The sequence below is a fragment of the Delphinus delphis genome, chromosome 6 (assembly GCF_949987515.2).
Source record: "Delphinus delphis chromosome 6, mDelDel1.2, whole genome shotgun sequence".
NCBI classification, from domain to species: Eukaryota; Metazoa; Chordata; class Mammalia; order Artiodactyla; family Delphinidae; genus Delphinus; species Delphinus delphis.
The window spans coordinates 31,889,484-31,908,190 of NC_082688.1; the positions used below are offsets into that span (position 1 = coordinate 31,889,484).

Consider the following 18,707-nt stretch of genomic DNA (forward strand, 5'->3'; position numbering starts at 1 on the left):
ATAGGGTGAAGTAAAGTTTTAGCTTTTCTTCCCCCCACTCCCCTTAGGGTAACAAGAAACTAAATATGATTAAATGCTTGTTGGGACAGAATTAAATGGATTTATTGAAGAGATAGGGAAAAGAGGGGTTCACTGATAAAGCAAAGTCGTAAGGAGCACAGAGGGAATGAGGGGCAAAGGAAAGGAAATAACCTACCCTCCCTAGTGAGAAAGAGAAGGAAGGGTGCAGCATTTCTTTGGGTTTTTTGGGGATTATGGTGTTAGCGACAGCAGCAGAAAACTGCTGAGGATCCTGTCTGATTCTTGTTTTTAACTGTGGCTAAGGAAGCAAGATCATTTGCTGAGTGAGGAGCCGGGGGATAGTTTGAGAGGGCAGGACTGTGCTGGATTTAAAAAGGAAGAGTAGTTGTTCCCAGAAATCCACCATAAAGATCCAGATCTCCCTAAAATCCGGCATTTATTTGGATAAAAATTGGAACTCATACAGTCCGCTTAGCAACTGTGTGAGCGTTGACTGTTGTGCTAGACAGAAATGTCTTAGCTGATTGCATGTCCTTTTCCTCTTACTTCATTGGCTTGCCTCCAGAGGCTGCAAGCTCAAGATAAAAGAACAAACTTTTTAGGAGAGGGGGCAGCTGTTCTAGTGGTTGAGTTCGCTGCAAGAGCTTCCAGGCAGTGACTGTGCTTGGCATTAAAATGCTGCCCTATTCATGGGTCATTTGCATAAAGTCTTATCAGGCCATTTCCCTACCTTTGGTAGTGGATAAATCTTGGGTTGATTATTTACTTCTTCCTTTCACTGGAAATTTACAGCCCTAATTATGAAGTCTCAAATTAGCGGAAGTCAATAGGATGTTGACTCAGGTTAGGTTTACCAATCAGCAACCAAACTATGCCCAACTTTGGCTTTTATTCCTAGGAATGTTGTTACACGTGAAGGGAAACCTGTGACGAATTCTATCTTGGCTATCTTAAGTTTTTTCCTCCAGTTCTGAAGTCGGGTTTAAAACACTCTAGCACTTCCAATCCCATCTTGGTGTCTGTTTCTTAGACTATCCAAACTAAGGTAAATGGTCATATTATTTATCACATGACCCAGTCCCCCTATCCTCCAACCATAGTTCACTGGACCAAGAGATGGGCACTTGACCAAGAAAAGCTAATTTATCAGCTGGCAGCATTCTGCTTGTGCCCTGGTGCCAAAAGACACTGAGTCAATAAGATTCCCCAAAGAAATATGGAAATGGGAAATGATCCTCTCCCATCCTGCAAGTGGTTAGTCCTGTGAGCAGGGACGGAGATAAGAGAAGTGACTGTATTTGAAGCTCTGAAACAAATTACTTCTTTAATTTCTCCCTTAGGTGCCTGATTTCCCCTCCTAGGCACTATTTCCTCTAATATTTTTTTAATTGTAAAGAGGCATATGCTGTGTGAGCTACAAACTGAGCCTATGTGAATAGATAAGTGTTAAAAATCAGAACATGCAGCAAAGTGAATCAGACACATGTAATGGCTTGTGTAATTGTCATTGTGCTGCATGGTAATTAAGGCTTAAATGATCAACAGTTTCCATAAATTGGTGTAATTACTATTACTTCTGCTTAGTAGCATGGCATTTCTGGGGTTAAGTGGGGGACGTATGGTTGTGGTAAGGAGAGACAAAGCAGATTTATGCTGCAGTTTCCTCCCAAGCTAGAGGCAGGCACTGTAGCATGGTGGGGGCAGGGCGAGGTGCTAACCAGTGTTGTATTCATCTCTTCTTGCAGAGAAAATGAGGGTTAGGGAGGTAAGGTAACCAGCAAGGCCGCACAACTAATTAGTGGCAGGGCTAGGAATCATGTCAGAGTATACTGAACCCCCAAATCCCAAGCTCATAACACTTGATACCAAAGCAGTTAAATTTCAGTATATATAAAAGCAGTGTAAGTGTGAATGTGAAAGATGTTTGAAGAGACAGTATTGCTAGTACCGGAAACTAAATCACAGATCTCTAAATCCTTAGGTTTTTTCTATAGATTGACCAGATTGGTCTCTTGCCAAATGTAAAGGAAAAACTTTTATATGGAGATGGGAATGGGGGGAAGTTTTGAAGCCCAAGAGCACATGAGGGTAGGTCTAGGAAATGTTCTCCAGTCCCGAGAGAAGAGAATAAATGATGGGGTCTGGTATAAGACTGTGGAAGGGCTTTCTAGAGAATCTTACCTTCTAAAAAACTGTGGCCTGCAAATACCCTACCATCTGTTCCTTTGCTTAAGGGTTCTTATGTAAGCTGCCACTGGAGCCCCAGTGATGGGAAAAAGCAGCAGGACAGACTTCAGGTCACTCCTAGGAAAATTAACAGGCTACTCTAATGCTAATGAGTTCCCCAACTCTGGGCTCTAGGTCATTTCTTCCAAATCACTATATCACTGAGAATTATGATCGTAATTCCTTGAAGTACTCAGGTGAGGGTGGTTGTGGTGAGCTGAGACGAGACTGAAACTACAGGGGTGGGGTATCTCCCTAATTCAGCAATTTGCTTGTCTGCCACGATGAACTCTAGCCTGTCTCGTTGAACTTAGAGGGAACCAACCAGGAACTGAATGAAATGGTAAAGAACTTGGAGGGACAGGTAAGAGAAATGTTTAGAATCAGGTCACCGTTAAGTTCCCCTTTAACCCTGAGAATCTGGTTTTGTTCTTCATTGTCTAGGGGGTTCTTTTTTTTTTACCCAAATCAGGCTTTTCTTGATTGAAAAAAAAATGGTGCCGAGAAATCTTTTTTTTATTATGTTCTTTTTTTAAATTTTATTTTTTATACAGCAGGTTCTTATTAGTCATCAGTTTTATACACATCAGTGTATACATGTCAATCCCAATCGCCCAATTCATCACACCACCCCCCCCACCCCCGCCGCCGCCACTTTCCCCCCTTGGTGTCCATACGTTTGTTCTCTACATCTGTGTCTCAACTTCTGCCCTGCAAACCAGTTCATGAGAAATCTTTTTAAAAGGCAAACCTTATTTAGTTTTTATTATCTCTTGTTATACTAACTGCTTTGTAATGGCATTAGTAGATGTTCATCCAGTGCTTTGCTTTTAGTTTCATCTGCTTATTACAAGATTAAGAGTTTGACTACTTTGAATGTATATATCTGGAATATATCCTAATATTTATCAACTACCCATCTGCCCTATTCCCCACCTCTCCTATTTATCTGTATACTTTTGATTCTCTGAATGTGTCTCTCCTGTCAACCACTGGGCAATATACACAGTGTTCCAGGTCCCTAAACACCATTTTTATTTTCATATACCGTACTTATCGTACAACTGATATGGATACGTAGTATTTGTAAGTACTTTTTATTTTACAAATCATTCCAGTATATTTTACCTTATTTGGTCCTGCCAGCAAAATAGACATCAAACACTGACAGAGCCAGGCACTGTACCAGCCTTACTTTATACTTTTGTATGTGTTTTCAGTTAATCTATAACAAGCTTAGAAGATAGGTATTATTTCCACTTTTACAATAAAGAAGTTAAGCTCTGAGAGATTTATAAACTTTACTGAAGTGGAGTCACTATAGAGGCGATATAGCATAGTGGTTAGGTGCACAAGACTCTAGATCCGGACTGCTTAGATTTAAATCCCAGTCTGTTACCTATTAGTTATATCATCCTGGGCAATTTCTTACCACCTCTATGCCTCTGTTTGCTCATCGGTAAAATAGGAATAATAATAGCATCTACTTAATAGGGTTGTTGTGAGCATTAAATGAATGTATATATCTATGGCTCTTAGAACAGTGATACATGGTCAGTGCTATTAGAAGGCTAGCTATGATTATTATAGGCAATAATATATTTGGATTCAAATCCAAGTCTGTTAGACTATAAAAACAATAGTTAAGTTAAATAAAGCAGTTGTTCTCATTTTACATATCAGAAAGCTGAAGCTCAAAGACGTTAAGTAACTTAAATGGCAAGATACAGTGTTTTTACACTGTAATACATTGAATGAGTTCAAACTACATTATTGTATGAGTCAAAAAGTAGAAAACAATATTAGGAAATTGAATCCAGCAGTGTATGAAAGAATAATAATATATCACAACCAAGTGGGCTTTATCCCAAGTTTGCAAGGCTCATTCAGCCTTCAAAAATCAATGAGAGTAATTCAGCATATACTGATTACATCAACATATGCAAGAAGCATTTGACAAAATTCAATATCCATCATGACAAAGATGCTTAACAAACTAGGAATATATGGAAACTTCCTCAATCTGATAAAGGACATTTACAAAGAACCTACTGCTAATACATATTTAATGGTGAAAGACTGAATGCTTTCCCCTTAAGATCAGGAACCAGGCAAAGATGTCTACTCTCTTTGTATGTGTGTGTTAAGTATATCATTTGTTCCTTATTTCTGATTATAAAAATTTTATCTTCTTTGTGGATAATTCTTAAAGTTGATAAAATGCCAAAGAATAAATTAAAAATCACCCATAAATCCACAAGAGATCTATACATGTGTTATAAAATTAGAGCTATGCTATTTTATGAATTTTCTTTTTATCCACATAAACATCTTCCCATGTCATTAATATTTTTCTGTTATTTCTAATGGTCAGATAGCTTGCCTTTGAATGGATTGTTTCATGATTTGTCTAAATAACCCCTGTTGTTTGAAATCCAGGTTTTTCCCATGAAAAAATAAATAACACTGCTAGTAATGGGACTTTACCTGATTCATCCTCATTAACATTCTTATAGTTTTGGGTGCTGTGGAACACTTTGAGTTCTGTGACACCATCATGATTTTCCCTCGTTTTCCCGTTGTTTTTTGGTGCTTTCATTGTCTTTTACTGATTGTGCTTGTCTTTCACCCTTTCTAATAATGATCATAGTACTGTGCTGTCTAATATGATAGTTACTAGCCCTATATGAATACTTAAGTTTACATTAATTAAAATGATATAAATTAAGTCAGTTTCTCAGGCACTCTAAACCCATTTGAGGTGCTCAGTGGCGACATGCGGGTAGTGGTTCCTGTATTTGACAGCATAGATATACGATATTTTTCCGTCTTCACACAAGTGCTCCATCCTTCTCTCTGGATAGCAGCTTCTGCTGCTGCTGTGCTGTAACTTCTGCATGGATGTGGTTTGTTTTTTTTTTTTTTTAATTTAGTTTTGGCTGCATTGGGTCTTCGTTGCTGTGCGTGGCCTTTCTTTTTAGTTGCAGTGAGCGGGAGCTACTTTTCATTGCTGTGCACGGGCCTCATTGCAGTGGCCTCTCTCGTCTTGGAGCACTGGCTCTAGGTGCGCGGGCTCTAGAGCGCAGGCTCAGTAGTTGTGGTGCATGGGCCTAGCTGCTCTGCAGCATGTGGGATCTTCCTGGACCAGGGCTCGAACCCGTGTCCCCTGCATTGGCAGGCGGATTCCTAACTACTGTGCCACCAGGGAGGCCCCATGGATGTGGTTCTGATTTATCATGACAGGACTTAGCATGAACTCTATATGATTTTATAACTCTTTGACTTTGTAACTCTATATGACTTTGTAACTCTAATCAAATCATCTGTGTTCCTTATATCTCTTAGTTCACATCCTCCAGGATCTGATTGGCTCAACACACATAGATTGGTTCCCTCTCCACTCCAAATTATATGTCCCCTCACTTTTTTTTCCAGCTTTATTGAGGTATAACTGACAAAATTGCATATATTTAAGATATATTTTGATATATGTATACATTGTGAAATAATTACCACAGTCAAGTTCATTAACCTATCACCTCCCGTAGTTACTTTTTTTTTTTTTTTTGGTGAGAACAATTAAGGTCTATTCTCTTAGCACATTTCAAATATACAATGCAATATTAGTACTATAGTCACCATGCTGTACATTAGATCTCCAGAACTTACTCATCTTGCATAACTGAAACTTTGTATCCTTTGACCAACACTTTTCCATGTCTCCCACCCACTCAGTCCTTGGTGCCCACCAGTCTGTCCTCTGCTCCTGTGAGTTGTTTTTTCATATTTCACTTAGCATAATGTCATTCAGGTTCATCCATGTTGTCAAAAATGACAGGATTTCCTTGTTAAAGCTGAATAACATTGCATTGTGTGTGTGTGTGTGTGTGTGTGTGTGTGTGTGTGTGTGTGTGTGTGTGTGTATATAAACTTTACCCATATTTTCCTTATCCATTCATTGATTGATGGTCACTAGGTTATTTCTCTATCTTGGATGTTGTGAATAATGCTGAAATGAACATGACAGTGCAGATATCTCAAGATACTGATTTCATTTCCTTTGCGTATACACTCAGAAGTGGGATTGTTGGGTCATAAGGTAGTTATATTTTTATTTTTTGAGGAACCTCCATACTGTTTGCCATAATGGCCTTACCAGTTTACATTACCATGAACAGCATACAACGGCTCTCTCTTCTCCATATTCTTGCCAACACTTATTATCTTTTGTCTTTTTGATAATAACCATTCTAACAGATGTGAGTTTTGTAAAATCATTGTGCATTTTGCAAATCATTGTGGTTTTTGATTTGCATTTCCCTGATGCCTAGTGATGTTGAATACCTTTTCATGTACCCATTAGCCCTTCATATATTGTCCTTTGAGAAATGTCTCTTCATGTTCTCTGCCCATTTTTAAATTAGGCTTTTGTTTTCTTGCTATTGAGTTGTGTTAGTTCCTTATGTTTTTGGATACTAAACCCTTACCATGTATATGATTTGCATATATTTTCTCTCATTCTGTAGGTTGTCTGTTCACTCTGTTGTTTCCTTTGCTGTGCAGAAGCTTTTTTGTTTGATACAATTGCATTGTCTTTGTTTTTTTTTTTTTTTTTTTTTTTTTTGGCGGTACATGGGCCTCTCACTGTTGTGGCCTCTCCCGTTGAGGAGCACAGGCTCCAGACGTGCAGGCTCAGCGGCCATGGCTCACGGGCCCAGCTGCTCCACGGCATGTGGGATTTTCCCGGACCGGGGCACGAACCTGTGTCCTCTGCATCGGCAGGCGTACTCTCAACCACTGCACCACCAGTGAAGCCCTATCTTTGCTTTTATTGCCTGTGCTTTTTGGGGTCATATCCAAAAAGTCATTGCCCAGACCAATGTCAAGAAACTTTATGCCTATGTTTTCTTCTAGGAGTTTTACAGTTTCAGGTCTCACATTTAAGTCCTAAATCCATTTTGAATTGATTTTGTATATGGTGTGAGGGAGATATACAAAATAAAATTGGGTAAGGGTCCAGTTTTATTCCTCTTCATGTGATTCCCAGCACCATTTATTTAAAAAACTACTCTTTCTTGGGCTTCCCTGGTGGCACAGTGGTTAAGAATCCACCTGCCAGGCTTCCCTGGTGGCGTAGTGGTTGAGAGTCCGCCTGCCGATGCAGGGGACATGGGTTCATGCCCCGGTCCGGGAGGATCCCACGTGCCGCAGAGCGGCTGAGTCCATGGGCCATGGCCACTGGGACTGTGCGTACGGAGCCTGTGCTCCACAACGGGAGAAGCCACAGCAGTGAGAGGCCTGCGTACCGCAAAAAAAAAAAAAAAAAAAAAAAAAGTCCACCTGCCAATGCAGGGGACACGGGTTCAAGCCCTGGTCCGGGAAGATCCCACATGCCTTGGAGCAACTAAGCCCTTATACCACAACTACGGAGTCTGTGCTCTAGAGCCCGTGAGCCACAACTACTGAAGCCTGCGTGCCTAGAGCCTGTGCTCCGCAACAAGAGAAGCCACCACAATGAGAAACCTGTGCACTGCAACAAAGAGTAGCCCCCACTCGCCACAACCAGAGAAAACCCTGCATGCAGCAATGAAGACCCAACACAGCCAAAAATAAAATAAATAAATAAATTAAAATAAAAACTACCCTTTCCTCATTGTGTATTCTTGGTACCTTTGTGGAAGATCAGTTGACTGTGAATGTCTGGATTTACTTCTGGGCTCTCTATTCTGTTCCAATGATCTATGTGTCTGTTTTTATAATAGTACCATATTGTTTTGATTATTACAGCTTTGTAGTATATGCTGAAATCAGGTAGTGTGATGTTTCCATCTTTGTTGTTCTTGCTCAAGATTGATTTGGCTATTCAGGGTCTTTTGTGGTTACATATGAATTTCAGGATTGTTTTTTCTATTTCTGTGAAAAATACCATTGGGATTTGGTAGGGATTGTGTTGAATCTGTAGATTGCTTTAGGTAGTATGGACATTTTAACAATATTAAATCTTCCAGTTCATGAACACAGGGTATCTTTCCATTTATTTATGTCATTTTTCATCAGTGTTTTATAGTTTTGAGTGTACAGATATCTTACCTCCTTGGCTAAATTTCTTCCTAAGTATTTTCTTGTTTTTGATAAATATGCCCACTTCCACTAGTTCTATTTAATGTCATACTGGAAGTCCTAGCAAGTACAATAAGACAAGAAAATAAATAAAAGGTGTTCAGACTGGAAAGAAACTATCTTTCTTTGTAGATGACATGATTATGTATGTAAAAACTCCCAATGAATTCACAAAACAGCTTCTAGAACTGATAAGTGCTTTTAGCAGAATACAAGGTCAACTTTTAAAAAATCACTTTTATTTCTATACACTAACAGAGAACAGTTGGAAACCATTAAACTTTTGAAGTATCATTTATAATAGCTCCAAAGGAAAAAAATTTTAAAGAACTATTTAGGGGGCTTCCCTGGTGGCGCAGTGGTTGAGAGTCCGCCTGCCGATGCAGGGGACACGGGTTCGTGCCCCGGTTCGGGAAGATCCCACATGCCGCGGAGCGGCTGGGCCCGTGAGCCATGGCCGCTGAGCCTGCGCGTCCGGAGCCTGTGCTCCGCAATGGGAGAGGCCACAACAGTGAGAGGCCCGCGTACCGCCAAAAAAAAAAAAGAACTATTTAGGTATAAGTCTAACACAATATGTACAGGATCTATATGCTGAAAACTACAAAATGCTGATGAAAGAAATCAAAGATGACCAAAAGAAATGAAGAAACATACTGTGTGCATGGATTGGAAGACTCAGTACTGTTAAGATATCAATTCTCCCCAAACTGACCTATAGATTTAATGCAGTCTAAATCAAAATCTCAGCTAGATTTATTATAGATAGAGAAAAGCTGATTCTAAAATTTATATGGCAAGGTAAAACTGGAATACCAAAAGCACTATTGAAAAAGAAACAAAGTTGGAAGACTCATACTACCCAATTTTAAGATACACTGTAAGCTAAAATAATCACGGCAGTGTAATATCAGTGAAAAAGTAGGTACATAGAGCTGTGGGACAGAAAAGAGAATCTAGAAATAGACACACAAATATAGTAATTGATTTGTTTTTAAAGGTGCAAAGACAATTCAGTGGAGAAGGATAATCTTTTCAATAAATGGTGCTGGACCACCAGAACACGTTCATACCAAAAAAGAAATTAAGTCAGAATTGATCACAGACCAAAATTGAAAGGTAAAACTCTTACAAGTAAATGTAGGAGAAACTCTTCATGACCTGGTGTTAGACAACGAGTTCTTAGATAGAACACCATCCATAAAAGAAAACAATTGATAAACTGGCCTTCATGGTGTTAAGAACTTTTGCTCCACAAAAGATACTGTTAGAATATAAAGAAGATATATGAATGACAAATAAGCACATGAAAAATTGCTCAACATCATTATTCATTATAGAAATGCAAATTAAAACCAGAATGAGATCCCATTATACATCTTTCAGAATGGCTAAATTAAAATGCTGATAATACTAGGTGTTCATGAGGATATGGAGCAAATGGAACTCTCATACATTGCTGGTGGGACTGCAAAATGATACAGCCACTCTGGAAGACAATTTGTCATTTTCTTAAAAAGTCAAACATACACCACCCATGTAATCCAGTATTTTTCCTATAGAAATAAACTTACGTTCACACAAAAACCTGTGCACAAATGTTTGTGGTAGCATTGTTCACAATCACCAAAATCTAGAAAGAACCCAAAGTCCTTCAGTGGGTGAATGGATAAACTAGTTGTGGTATATCCACTCAGTGGAATTCTATTCAATAAATAAAAGAACAAACATTTTTATGCGTGCAGCAAAATGGTTAAATCTCAAATGTAGTATGTTAAGTAAAAGAAGCCAGTCTCGTGATTATATGCTGTATGATTCCATGTCCGTGACATTCTGGAAAAGGCAAATTATGGGAACAGAGAACAGATCAGCAGGAGTTAAGGGGAAGAGGAAGATATGAGTTAAAAAAAAAAAGGGTGTTGGTTCTGTATCCTATTTGGAGGTGGTAACAAGATGCTATAAGCCTATGTTAAAACTCATACAACTTAAGCCCCCCAAATGAATTCTACTCTATGTAAATTTTTAAAAATAATAAAAATACTTCTCACCTTGTATGCATTTGTCAAAGCTCGTTTAAATGAAACACTTAACATGTTTTGTGCATTTCACTGTATAAATTTTGCATCACCTAAAAATAAATACTGTAAACAAAAACGTAAGTGGAGGATGGGAGAGAAACACTTAGGTGTTCTGATTAGAAAAAGTATACCTTAAAGTGTGAAAATATAATTGAATTTATTACAGCAAGGGTCCATTTATTCTCCTTTTTTAACGGATAACCATGTTGTTTTCTTGACAATATATTGTTTATTCACTGATTGTTACCTAATGATGGATAATTTCTAGCCACAAGCTAGATAAGAGTTCTTTTGTAATCTGTTTTCTACCACATCAATTCAGATTCATCCTATCTCTCGTCTTTGCTTTTTGCTCACAATTCTCTCATATGTTGACAAGGGGAAAAAACTCAAGCTGGGGAAAAATCTGTTTTGAGTGTACTCTATGAATTTGTTACACTTAAGATCTAATTATAAATTACTGCTCGACTAGCAGAAGCAATTCACACTGTATTGGTTGTGATCATCTTTGAACGTTGTAAAATAACAAATTAGCAGGGGCTTTATCTTAAACATTATAGATTCTTTGCAGTTCTTTGAATTGAATGGATATATTTTAGCACTTTCCTGTGGGTGACAGTAGATGATGTCAGATTAAATTTAAATTGATATCCTCTTAATGTTTATCTCTAGTGCATATGCAATTTCTTCTGTACCAGAGAACCTTTCAGAGGCATTCTGTCAATACAGCTACCTGACAGTCATTTGTATTTGTAAACTGTGCATTTGGCACCTGCTGGCCTCTGTTGCACTGGAGCTAGTGGGGAGCCAAAATGGGTGTACAATGAAGTTATTGGCTGTTACATCTCAGTGGGAGTTATTGAAGAGAAGAAACAGCACTTGCAGGACCTCAGGAGAGGATAAAAAGAAAAAGAAACTGGTAATATTAACACAAGCCAGGTATGCTACCAAAAAAGTAGTGATTTAAAAAGTCAGTTCTATTGAAGGAATTAAAGTGTTTGTGGACCTGCATTTTAATTCTTGTAATGGCTATGAAAAACAAAGTGTTTCTATTTAAAAATATAATGAATTTTAATTGATCTCGGTAGAGGACAATTCATATGAGCAGAAATATAAATTAAAACAAAGGAAAAAATGCTTAATTTCTGAAGAGATGGAAATTAAAATGCTGGTGTCTTTTACTTATCAAATTAGTGAAACAAATTTTAATAATAAACAAAGACAGATGTGCTGACAAGACTTCAGAGAACAAACAGGTAGACAAGTAGCAGTAAATATCGATGTTTTGTGCCTATAATTTGCCCACACTTTGTTTAAAGTTCTTATTCTTTAACTTATTACTCCTACTTTATCAGATACAACTCGAGGAAACAATTATGAAGAAAAAACGGCTGATACATAAATCTGCTTAGCTTTATATTGGTCTGTTTTGCTACAGTGCATGTTTCTGTACTGCAGATTTGCTCATTACAATGATTGGGAATTATGGGAATGATGTCAAGTGTATAGTGAGTTGTGTTGGTTCATGTTATATTCCTCAGAATAGTATGAAGCCACCAAAGAAACCTTTTTCACCATAAAAGACAATGCCTTAGTGGTATATGAAGACATTTAAAAAAAAAAAAAGGCCACTTTCATGGCCTTGAGAAGTGCTTTGCTTTTCACAGTGTTAAGCTGTGAACACTGTGAAACTGCCTGTGTGGTTGAAGAAGTTGTGAAGAAATTTCCCCTTCCGTTTAAGAAAAACATGAAAAAGCTACACCCTGGTTTAGATTATTTTGATAAAATTGGTTGTGCTGGCAGTGAATGCCCTCAAGGACCTACATACATCTCAGAAGAGGACTGCTAAGCTCCAGGTTAAGGTTACATAGGGTCACCTGGCTGACACAGGGCTCAAATGCTGGAGGAGGCTGAAGGGTGCCAATATTTTTGCTCTAGGCTCTTAGTAGTACTCTGGTTACAAAGCTACATAGTTTTAAGTGGTTAGTCCCTAACACTATTTTTCCCTTGAGCCCCTATTATTTTTAGTGTAATTCTGCAGAACATAAAGTTTTGCAGTTATATATATTAAGGAAAATATATTAATGCCCAACAGTAAGGGAGTAAGTCTTAGGACAGCATCTTGATAGACTCTGATGCATCTGTTACAATAAGCATAGAAAAATGTCTATAAAACAAATGCAAGCATTAGAAGGCAAAATTGAGTATCTACATACCATGATTACAACTGTGTCAAAATGTTTGACATGTACCTGGCCTGTTTGTTAATAGTTATGGTAGGATGGTGGAATTGTAGGTAAGTTTTTTTAAAAATTGTTTTTAATGTTGTGAAGTTGGTAAAATAGATATAAGTCCATTTAAATAATTTAAGCTAAATTTTTATTTTACTTTGGTTTTAGAATTCCTGGAAAACTCAAGCAGTTCGTATTTGACTTACATTCTGGAAAACTACACAGAGAATTCCATCATGGTCCTGACCCAACTGATACAGCCCCAGGACAGGTAGGACTCTTGTTTGTTTTTCAGTGGGAACTCTTTTTCTTTTTCAATTAGTCTTGAGGAGACTCTGAAGCTCTTGCATAGGCTTGAGTTTCTGCCCCGAATGTCTTTGTAAAGTAATTCTGAACAAACTGTAGATAATATACAAATTATGTTCCTTTAAAAAATTTTAAACCTTCAGAGAAGTTGCAAGAATATTACAATATAGTTTCTTGATCATAAAAATGAAGGTTGTCTGAGTAAGTCCTTTGTGGAAAATGGCTATGAGAGGGTTAAATACAGTTGGCTTCATACAGAAGTAGGAGGTAGGGATTAGAAGCAGGTAATTAGTGAAGAAATCAGTGGATTCCATTAATTGTTCAAGCCTTCCTCTGTGGCTGAGAGATTGACCATACTATAAAGAAAATAATGATTTGATATCCTAAGAGCCCTCATAATGCTCAATGCTCAATGCTCAGTATTCATAATGCTCAAAACTTACAGTTTAATGCAGCTTTTCCATTTGAGATTTAGAGTGCTGGACAACTTTTTATCAGCACAGCTTTATATTTGCTTGATATATAGATATATATTTTTTAACCTGAGAATTTCTGTTACAAGTAACTTTCTAAACTTCTGTATAAGTTCTGCTTAAATATTCCTAAATTTGCATTTGGATGCATTATTGATTTATATCACGTCTATTACCATTATACTGAGAGGGAAGATGATATATACCAAAACTCTTATTGCCTATGCCCAGAACTTCAATCCACTATTTTGTCCAAAGAACCACCACATGTAAAAGAAAAATAAAAACTAAGTGAATTTTTCTTTAAGAGTCAAATTAAGTTCAGCGTTAAGAGTTCCTTTTAGGAATCTGATGACATGCTTTTTCCTTGAAATCTGAGGTCAGATTTTCTTTGATAATTAAGCAACTACAGATGCAGGAAAACTTTGTTGGCAGTATCCCAAAGTAGGCCTGCTTAGTATTTTATCAGATTAAGAAAAGATGTAGCTTGCTATTATTATATTATCCTGATTTGTTTCAGCGTCTCCATTAGACACTGAACTCGTATTTATTCATCTTTGCATACTAATACATAGTTGGCACCAAATACATGTTCGTTTCATAGTAATATAGCTTCAGCTTAAACATCTCAGCAAAAAAATAATATATTGGGGAAGGGGAACATGACTAATAAGGGAAGTTTGTGGACACACTGCTTCCGATTATAATGGGAATGTGCTTTTTATATACACACACACACACACATATATATATATCATGTACTATTATATGTACTATGTGCCTATGTAAACTACAGGAATACTAAAACAATGATAATCATGTTTGTTCTTGAGGAGCTCATGGTGTAGAGATAGGCTACACTGTCTTTTCTCTGAAATTATTGGAAGTCACTCATATTTCCACTGTATATTTTTATGTACTGTTGGTGTACAAGTAAAATACTACAGAAATTAATTTCTTGCAGTATTGCAGTGTTTTTCTTCCTTACGTCAACTGAGTTTTGATAATTGCTGGCATCCAGGTCTCTATCTTCAGAGTAGGTGCCTTTAATAATCTCAGCAGTCATTTGTAAGAGGGAAGGGTTCTGGCTAACTTAGGGTTATGCTGCCTCTACAGAATATTCTAGGAAAGCAACCAGGTGTCAGGTATTTTGTTTCTCCACCACACCTCAGAACTGTCATCAGGTTCATGGTTCATGGCTCTGTGGCAGCCCTGCCTTGGAGAAGCTGAGTTAAGGGCATCTGAAACGGGGAAAGCAAGATTTCGAACTTAACTCTTGTCTTTGGTACATAGTAGCTATATTTTATTGATTATTAAGCAAATAATTAAAGGGCAGTTACTATTCATCTAATACTCTTAAAATATTATAACTATAAAATATACTGATGTAAAAATGTTTTATTCTTTCCCTTGTAGGAAGTCCAAGATGTAGCAAGCAGTCCACCTGAGAGCTCCTTCCAGAAACTAGCACCCAGTGAATATAGGTATACTTTATTGAGGGATCGAGATGAGCTTTAAAAACTTGGAAAAACAATTTGCAAGCCTTTCAAACAGCAGCATCAACTTACATGGTGGAAATAGTAAACCTATATTTTCATAATTCTATGTGTATTTTTATTTTGAATAAACTGAAAGAAGTTTTGGGCTTTTAATTTTTTTTTCTCCCTGACTCAAAATGTATTGTCATTTAATACAGCCTCTTTTAAAAAATCTGCTAGGGTTAAAAAATAAATAAAAATCAGAGGCCTATCTTTACTTTAAATCTGAGGTCTATCTTTGCTTTACATCTGTCTTGTAAAATTTTTATAAATCAAGTGAAAGGTGACATTGCCAGAAATATACCATTAACTTGCACTACTAGGTTAGGGAGGACTTAGAGATGTTTCTTGTGTAGTATGTGCTTTTCTTTCTTTTCTTTATATATGATCACCTCTGTTGGTTATTTTAGTTATCACATTTCTCAAAGCTAAGGGGGTACGTATTCTGGATACTTGGGGGGGGGAATAAATTAAAATTTTCACACTGTGTACTGTGTTTTACTGATTGGTTGGATGTTGCTTATGAAAATTCCATAGTGGGTTTTTTTTGGATTCTTAATGTGTAACTTAAACATACTATGAAGAGGAGGAGAGCCATAAGCCAGAACATTTGGCAGGAACTGTCCTTATGAATTAAGAAAAAGAAAATGAAAAGTGTTATTAAGTTTCTATGTGTTTGTCTAACAAAGTGTCATATGGATGGCATTTAAAACTTTGAATTATACCTAAATCTGGGAAAAGGAGATACTAGTGGAACAGATTACCAATATTGAACTAGATGACTTTTAAGGCTCCTCCTATCACGATACTTAAATTTCCAAAGAGAAAAACCAGCAGAGAAAATGTATTTCAGTAATTCTAACCTTCTTCTATCTTGTAGTCTTGTTCTAGTTGTATAGACCAAAAATGAAGACAATAAGGCACATAGGTTGTTTTGTTTTGCTTTTTCCATTGTAAAATTGTTAGAGGACCCTACGCCCTATAGATTCCCTGATCTCCTAGGCCTGCGGTGTAGTCAAATGGGTCCCTGTGCCAGGCCTCAATACTGCCAGGGAACAAAACCAGAGGGAGAGGACCCTCAAGTGTCATATCAGGAAGCCCAATGCCAGAGGACAGGTTCAAAATTGGCTTTCCTCTGGGCCTGGGTTGGTGCTATAGGCCAAGAGTCATTTTATACTTGGAGTCTAAGTCAATCCCAGTTTGGGGAAAGATTATTTTTAAGCTTAAAAGGCTGACATGTGCCATTATATGTAGTATGTAATATATGTAACATCTTCCAATTCTTTTAAAATAAATATTTATAATAAATATTTAATGATTGTTATTTTTAAAAATCAGCCTAAATTTCTTAGTTATGCATGACTTACCCATCATTTCATTTAGAATAATAAATGTTAACAAGGTAGTAAGGGGCATGTTTAGTAGAAGATGCTAGAAAAGCAGGACAGAGCTTCCTAAAGGTTGGGCCTTAGTTCTGTTCTCTTCATTGCTTTTAATCATTAACTTTGAAATCAGAGCTACAGTCTTCAGGTCAGAAGATGGACCAAATGTGAGGTGGTCAGAATGAAAATTTACAAACATTAAACTAGCACACAAAACCAAAAGCACCTGCAGTTGACTGGAATAAATTTGTAATCCTGTAATTGGCTTTTAAAAAATAGTAAACAAAAGATAACACTTAAGAATTGTGTTGCACAGAATTGGTTTTAGAGTAGTTATTATGATAAAGGCCTCAAGGAGCACATGTTCAATGTGATCTAATATAACTGAGTGCCTGTTAAAAAAGTGAGTGGATCTGAAACTTTATTTAGCATTCATGCATATGGGGACTTAAGCTCTAGCCCTGCCACTATCATCACTGTCTTCTCTAGAGTGTGAAGCCACTGAGGACAAGGATACTGAATTGTATGCCTATGTCTCCAGTGCCTAGCATTTCTGGACACTTAGTAGTCATCATCATATGTTTATTGAATGAATGAGATATGCAGTGACCTTGGGTAATTTTGTATCCCTGAAAGGCTCAGCACTCATGAGGACTTGGTGCCCAATTTCATAAAAAGTTAACAAGCTCAAGTGCGAAACAGCAAAATGCACTAGATAAAATAAGTTCTGCCACAGGGCTAGTGCAGGGTCGGGTGGGGAGAAGGCCTGTGGCTAGGGCAGTGAGAAAGAAAGTTGGAGCTGATTGTGCAGGGCCTTGTATGCCAAGCTAAGGAAGGGGTTTTTACTGTATCTTATAGCCAGTAGAGATCCAGCAACAAATTTAAGCAGGCAAGTATGTTCATATTTAAGTTTGAGAAAGAACACTGTAGCAGCAAGTCTAGGTTATGATTAAATTGAGTCCAGTAGAGGAGGGATAACGGCCAGAACTAAGACAGTGACAGCAGAGATGGAGAGGAACAAATACAAGAGATTCCATAGGGATTTGTCATCAGTTGGATGTAAAGAGAGAACTTCCAGGAATCTAGAACTCACAATTTAGACGTCTTCCCCTCTGAACCATGCACGAATCAGAGAATATTACAGGTGGAAGTCTTCTAATTTTATCCAATCTACTCCAGGCCTCAGGCTCCTTAGCCGTGAAGAGAAGGGATGCTAGACTAGACTGAAGAACATAGTCGAGTTGCAAAACCAAAATTAGACTGCTTGTCAGCCCACTACCTTTTCCAGTTTTTCAAAAAGTGTTACAGTAGTGAGGGGGACCATAAAAGGATGAAAACTTACTTTAGATGAAATTCTGAACCTTTTTTAAGTTAAATGGACCTAGAGAGGAAGACAGACAATGGGCATCTAAAGCATCTCATGGAGAGCTCTTTGATGAAGTCAATTTGTCAAGATCACATATAAAAGAAGGAAAAACTGGCATGATAAAGCCCAAAAAGAGCAAAGTGAAATATAAAAATCAGTGTTTGAAATGTTAAAGCTCAGAATGAGCTTAAATTTTAAAAAAAATTCAGAAAATGCTGAAGTTGCCAAGAAAGAATTAAAAACCTGAATCGGCAAAAAGAATAGAAAAGGAGTATATTGGATTAACAATCTGGAAAAGCAGAATAATTCAATGTTTTGTTTTGTTTTTCTCTGACAAGGAGGTCTAGTCTGCATGGACAAAAAAAATGACATAAGCAAAACGGCAAAAATGAGAAGTAAAAATCTTGTCACCTTGAATAGTTTTAGGATTCTTAGGCCCAAAATTCAGTATTGCAGAGAGCTGCTGGATGTTGCAAATGCTCTGTTAGCAACTGTTGGGAATTTCTGAGACACCATGGAGATTATAAAGTAACAGAAGACTAGAAATGGACAAATAGTATTCCAGTTTTCAAAATCGTTAAAGGGCTTTTGCTGTTTTCTAAATAAAATATGAACCAAACTGAAATGTTAGTAGTCTATATTTGGGGGAATGATTTAAATAACTGTAAAGAATAATCAGTTTTTAAGCCCAATATTTAAAGACCCTGAAGACAGTAAGTTGTTTTAGGACTTAAATTGTTTTATGCTGATTATAACTGTTTTATGTGTTCATTAAAACAGGTTGGATAGGACTGCTGCTTGGCAACTGTTTTTTAGCTGTGTTTGAATTTTTGTATGTATTTCCAAGTAATAAAACTATATTTATAAAATATTTCTATATTTGAGACTTTTTACTAATTCAATTTGTCATAAATATGAACATTCAGAATCCAGATGACCAGAGTCGCAAGATTTTCCAGTTTTAAAGTT

At 37.2% G+C, this 18,707-nt stretch overlaps 1 protein-coding gene across 1 annotated transcript in view; it reads left to right on the plus strand.

Moving 5' to 3' along the window:
• Positions 1-18,619, plus strand: part of ERP44 (endoplasmic reticulum protein 44) — a 92,321-nt gene extending 73,702 nt beyond the window's left edge. Inside the window, exons 11-12 of the mRNA XM_060014432.1 lie at positions 12,842-12,944; positions 14,869-18,619. Of these exons, the coding sequence (XP_059870415.1) occupies positions 12,842-12,944; positions 14,869-14,970 (205 nt within the window). The 3' untranslated portion in view covers positions 14,971-18,619. The remainder of the gene's footprint in view (positions 1-12,841; positions 12,945-14,868) is intronic.
• The last annotated feature ends 88 nt before the right edge of the window (positions 18,620-18,707 follow it).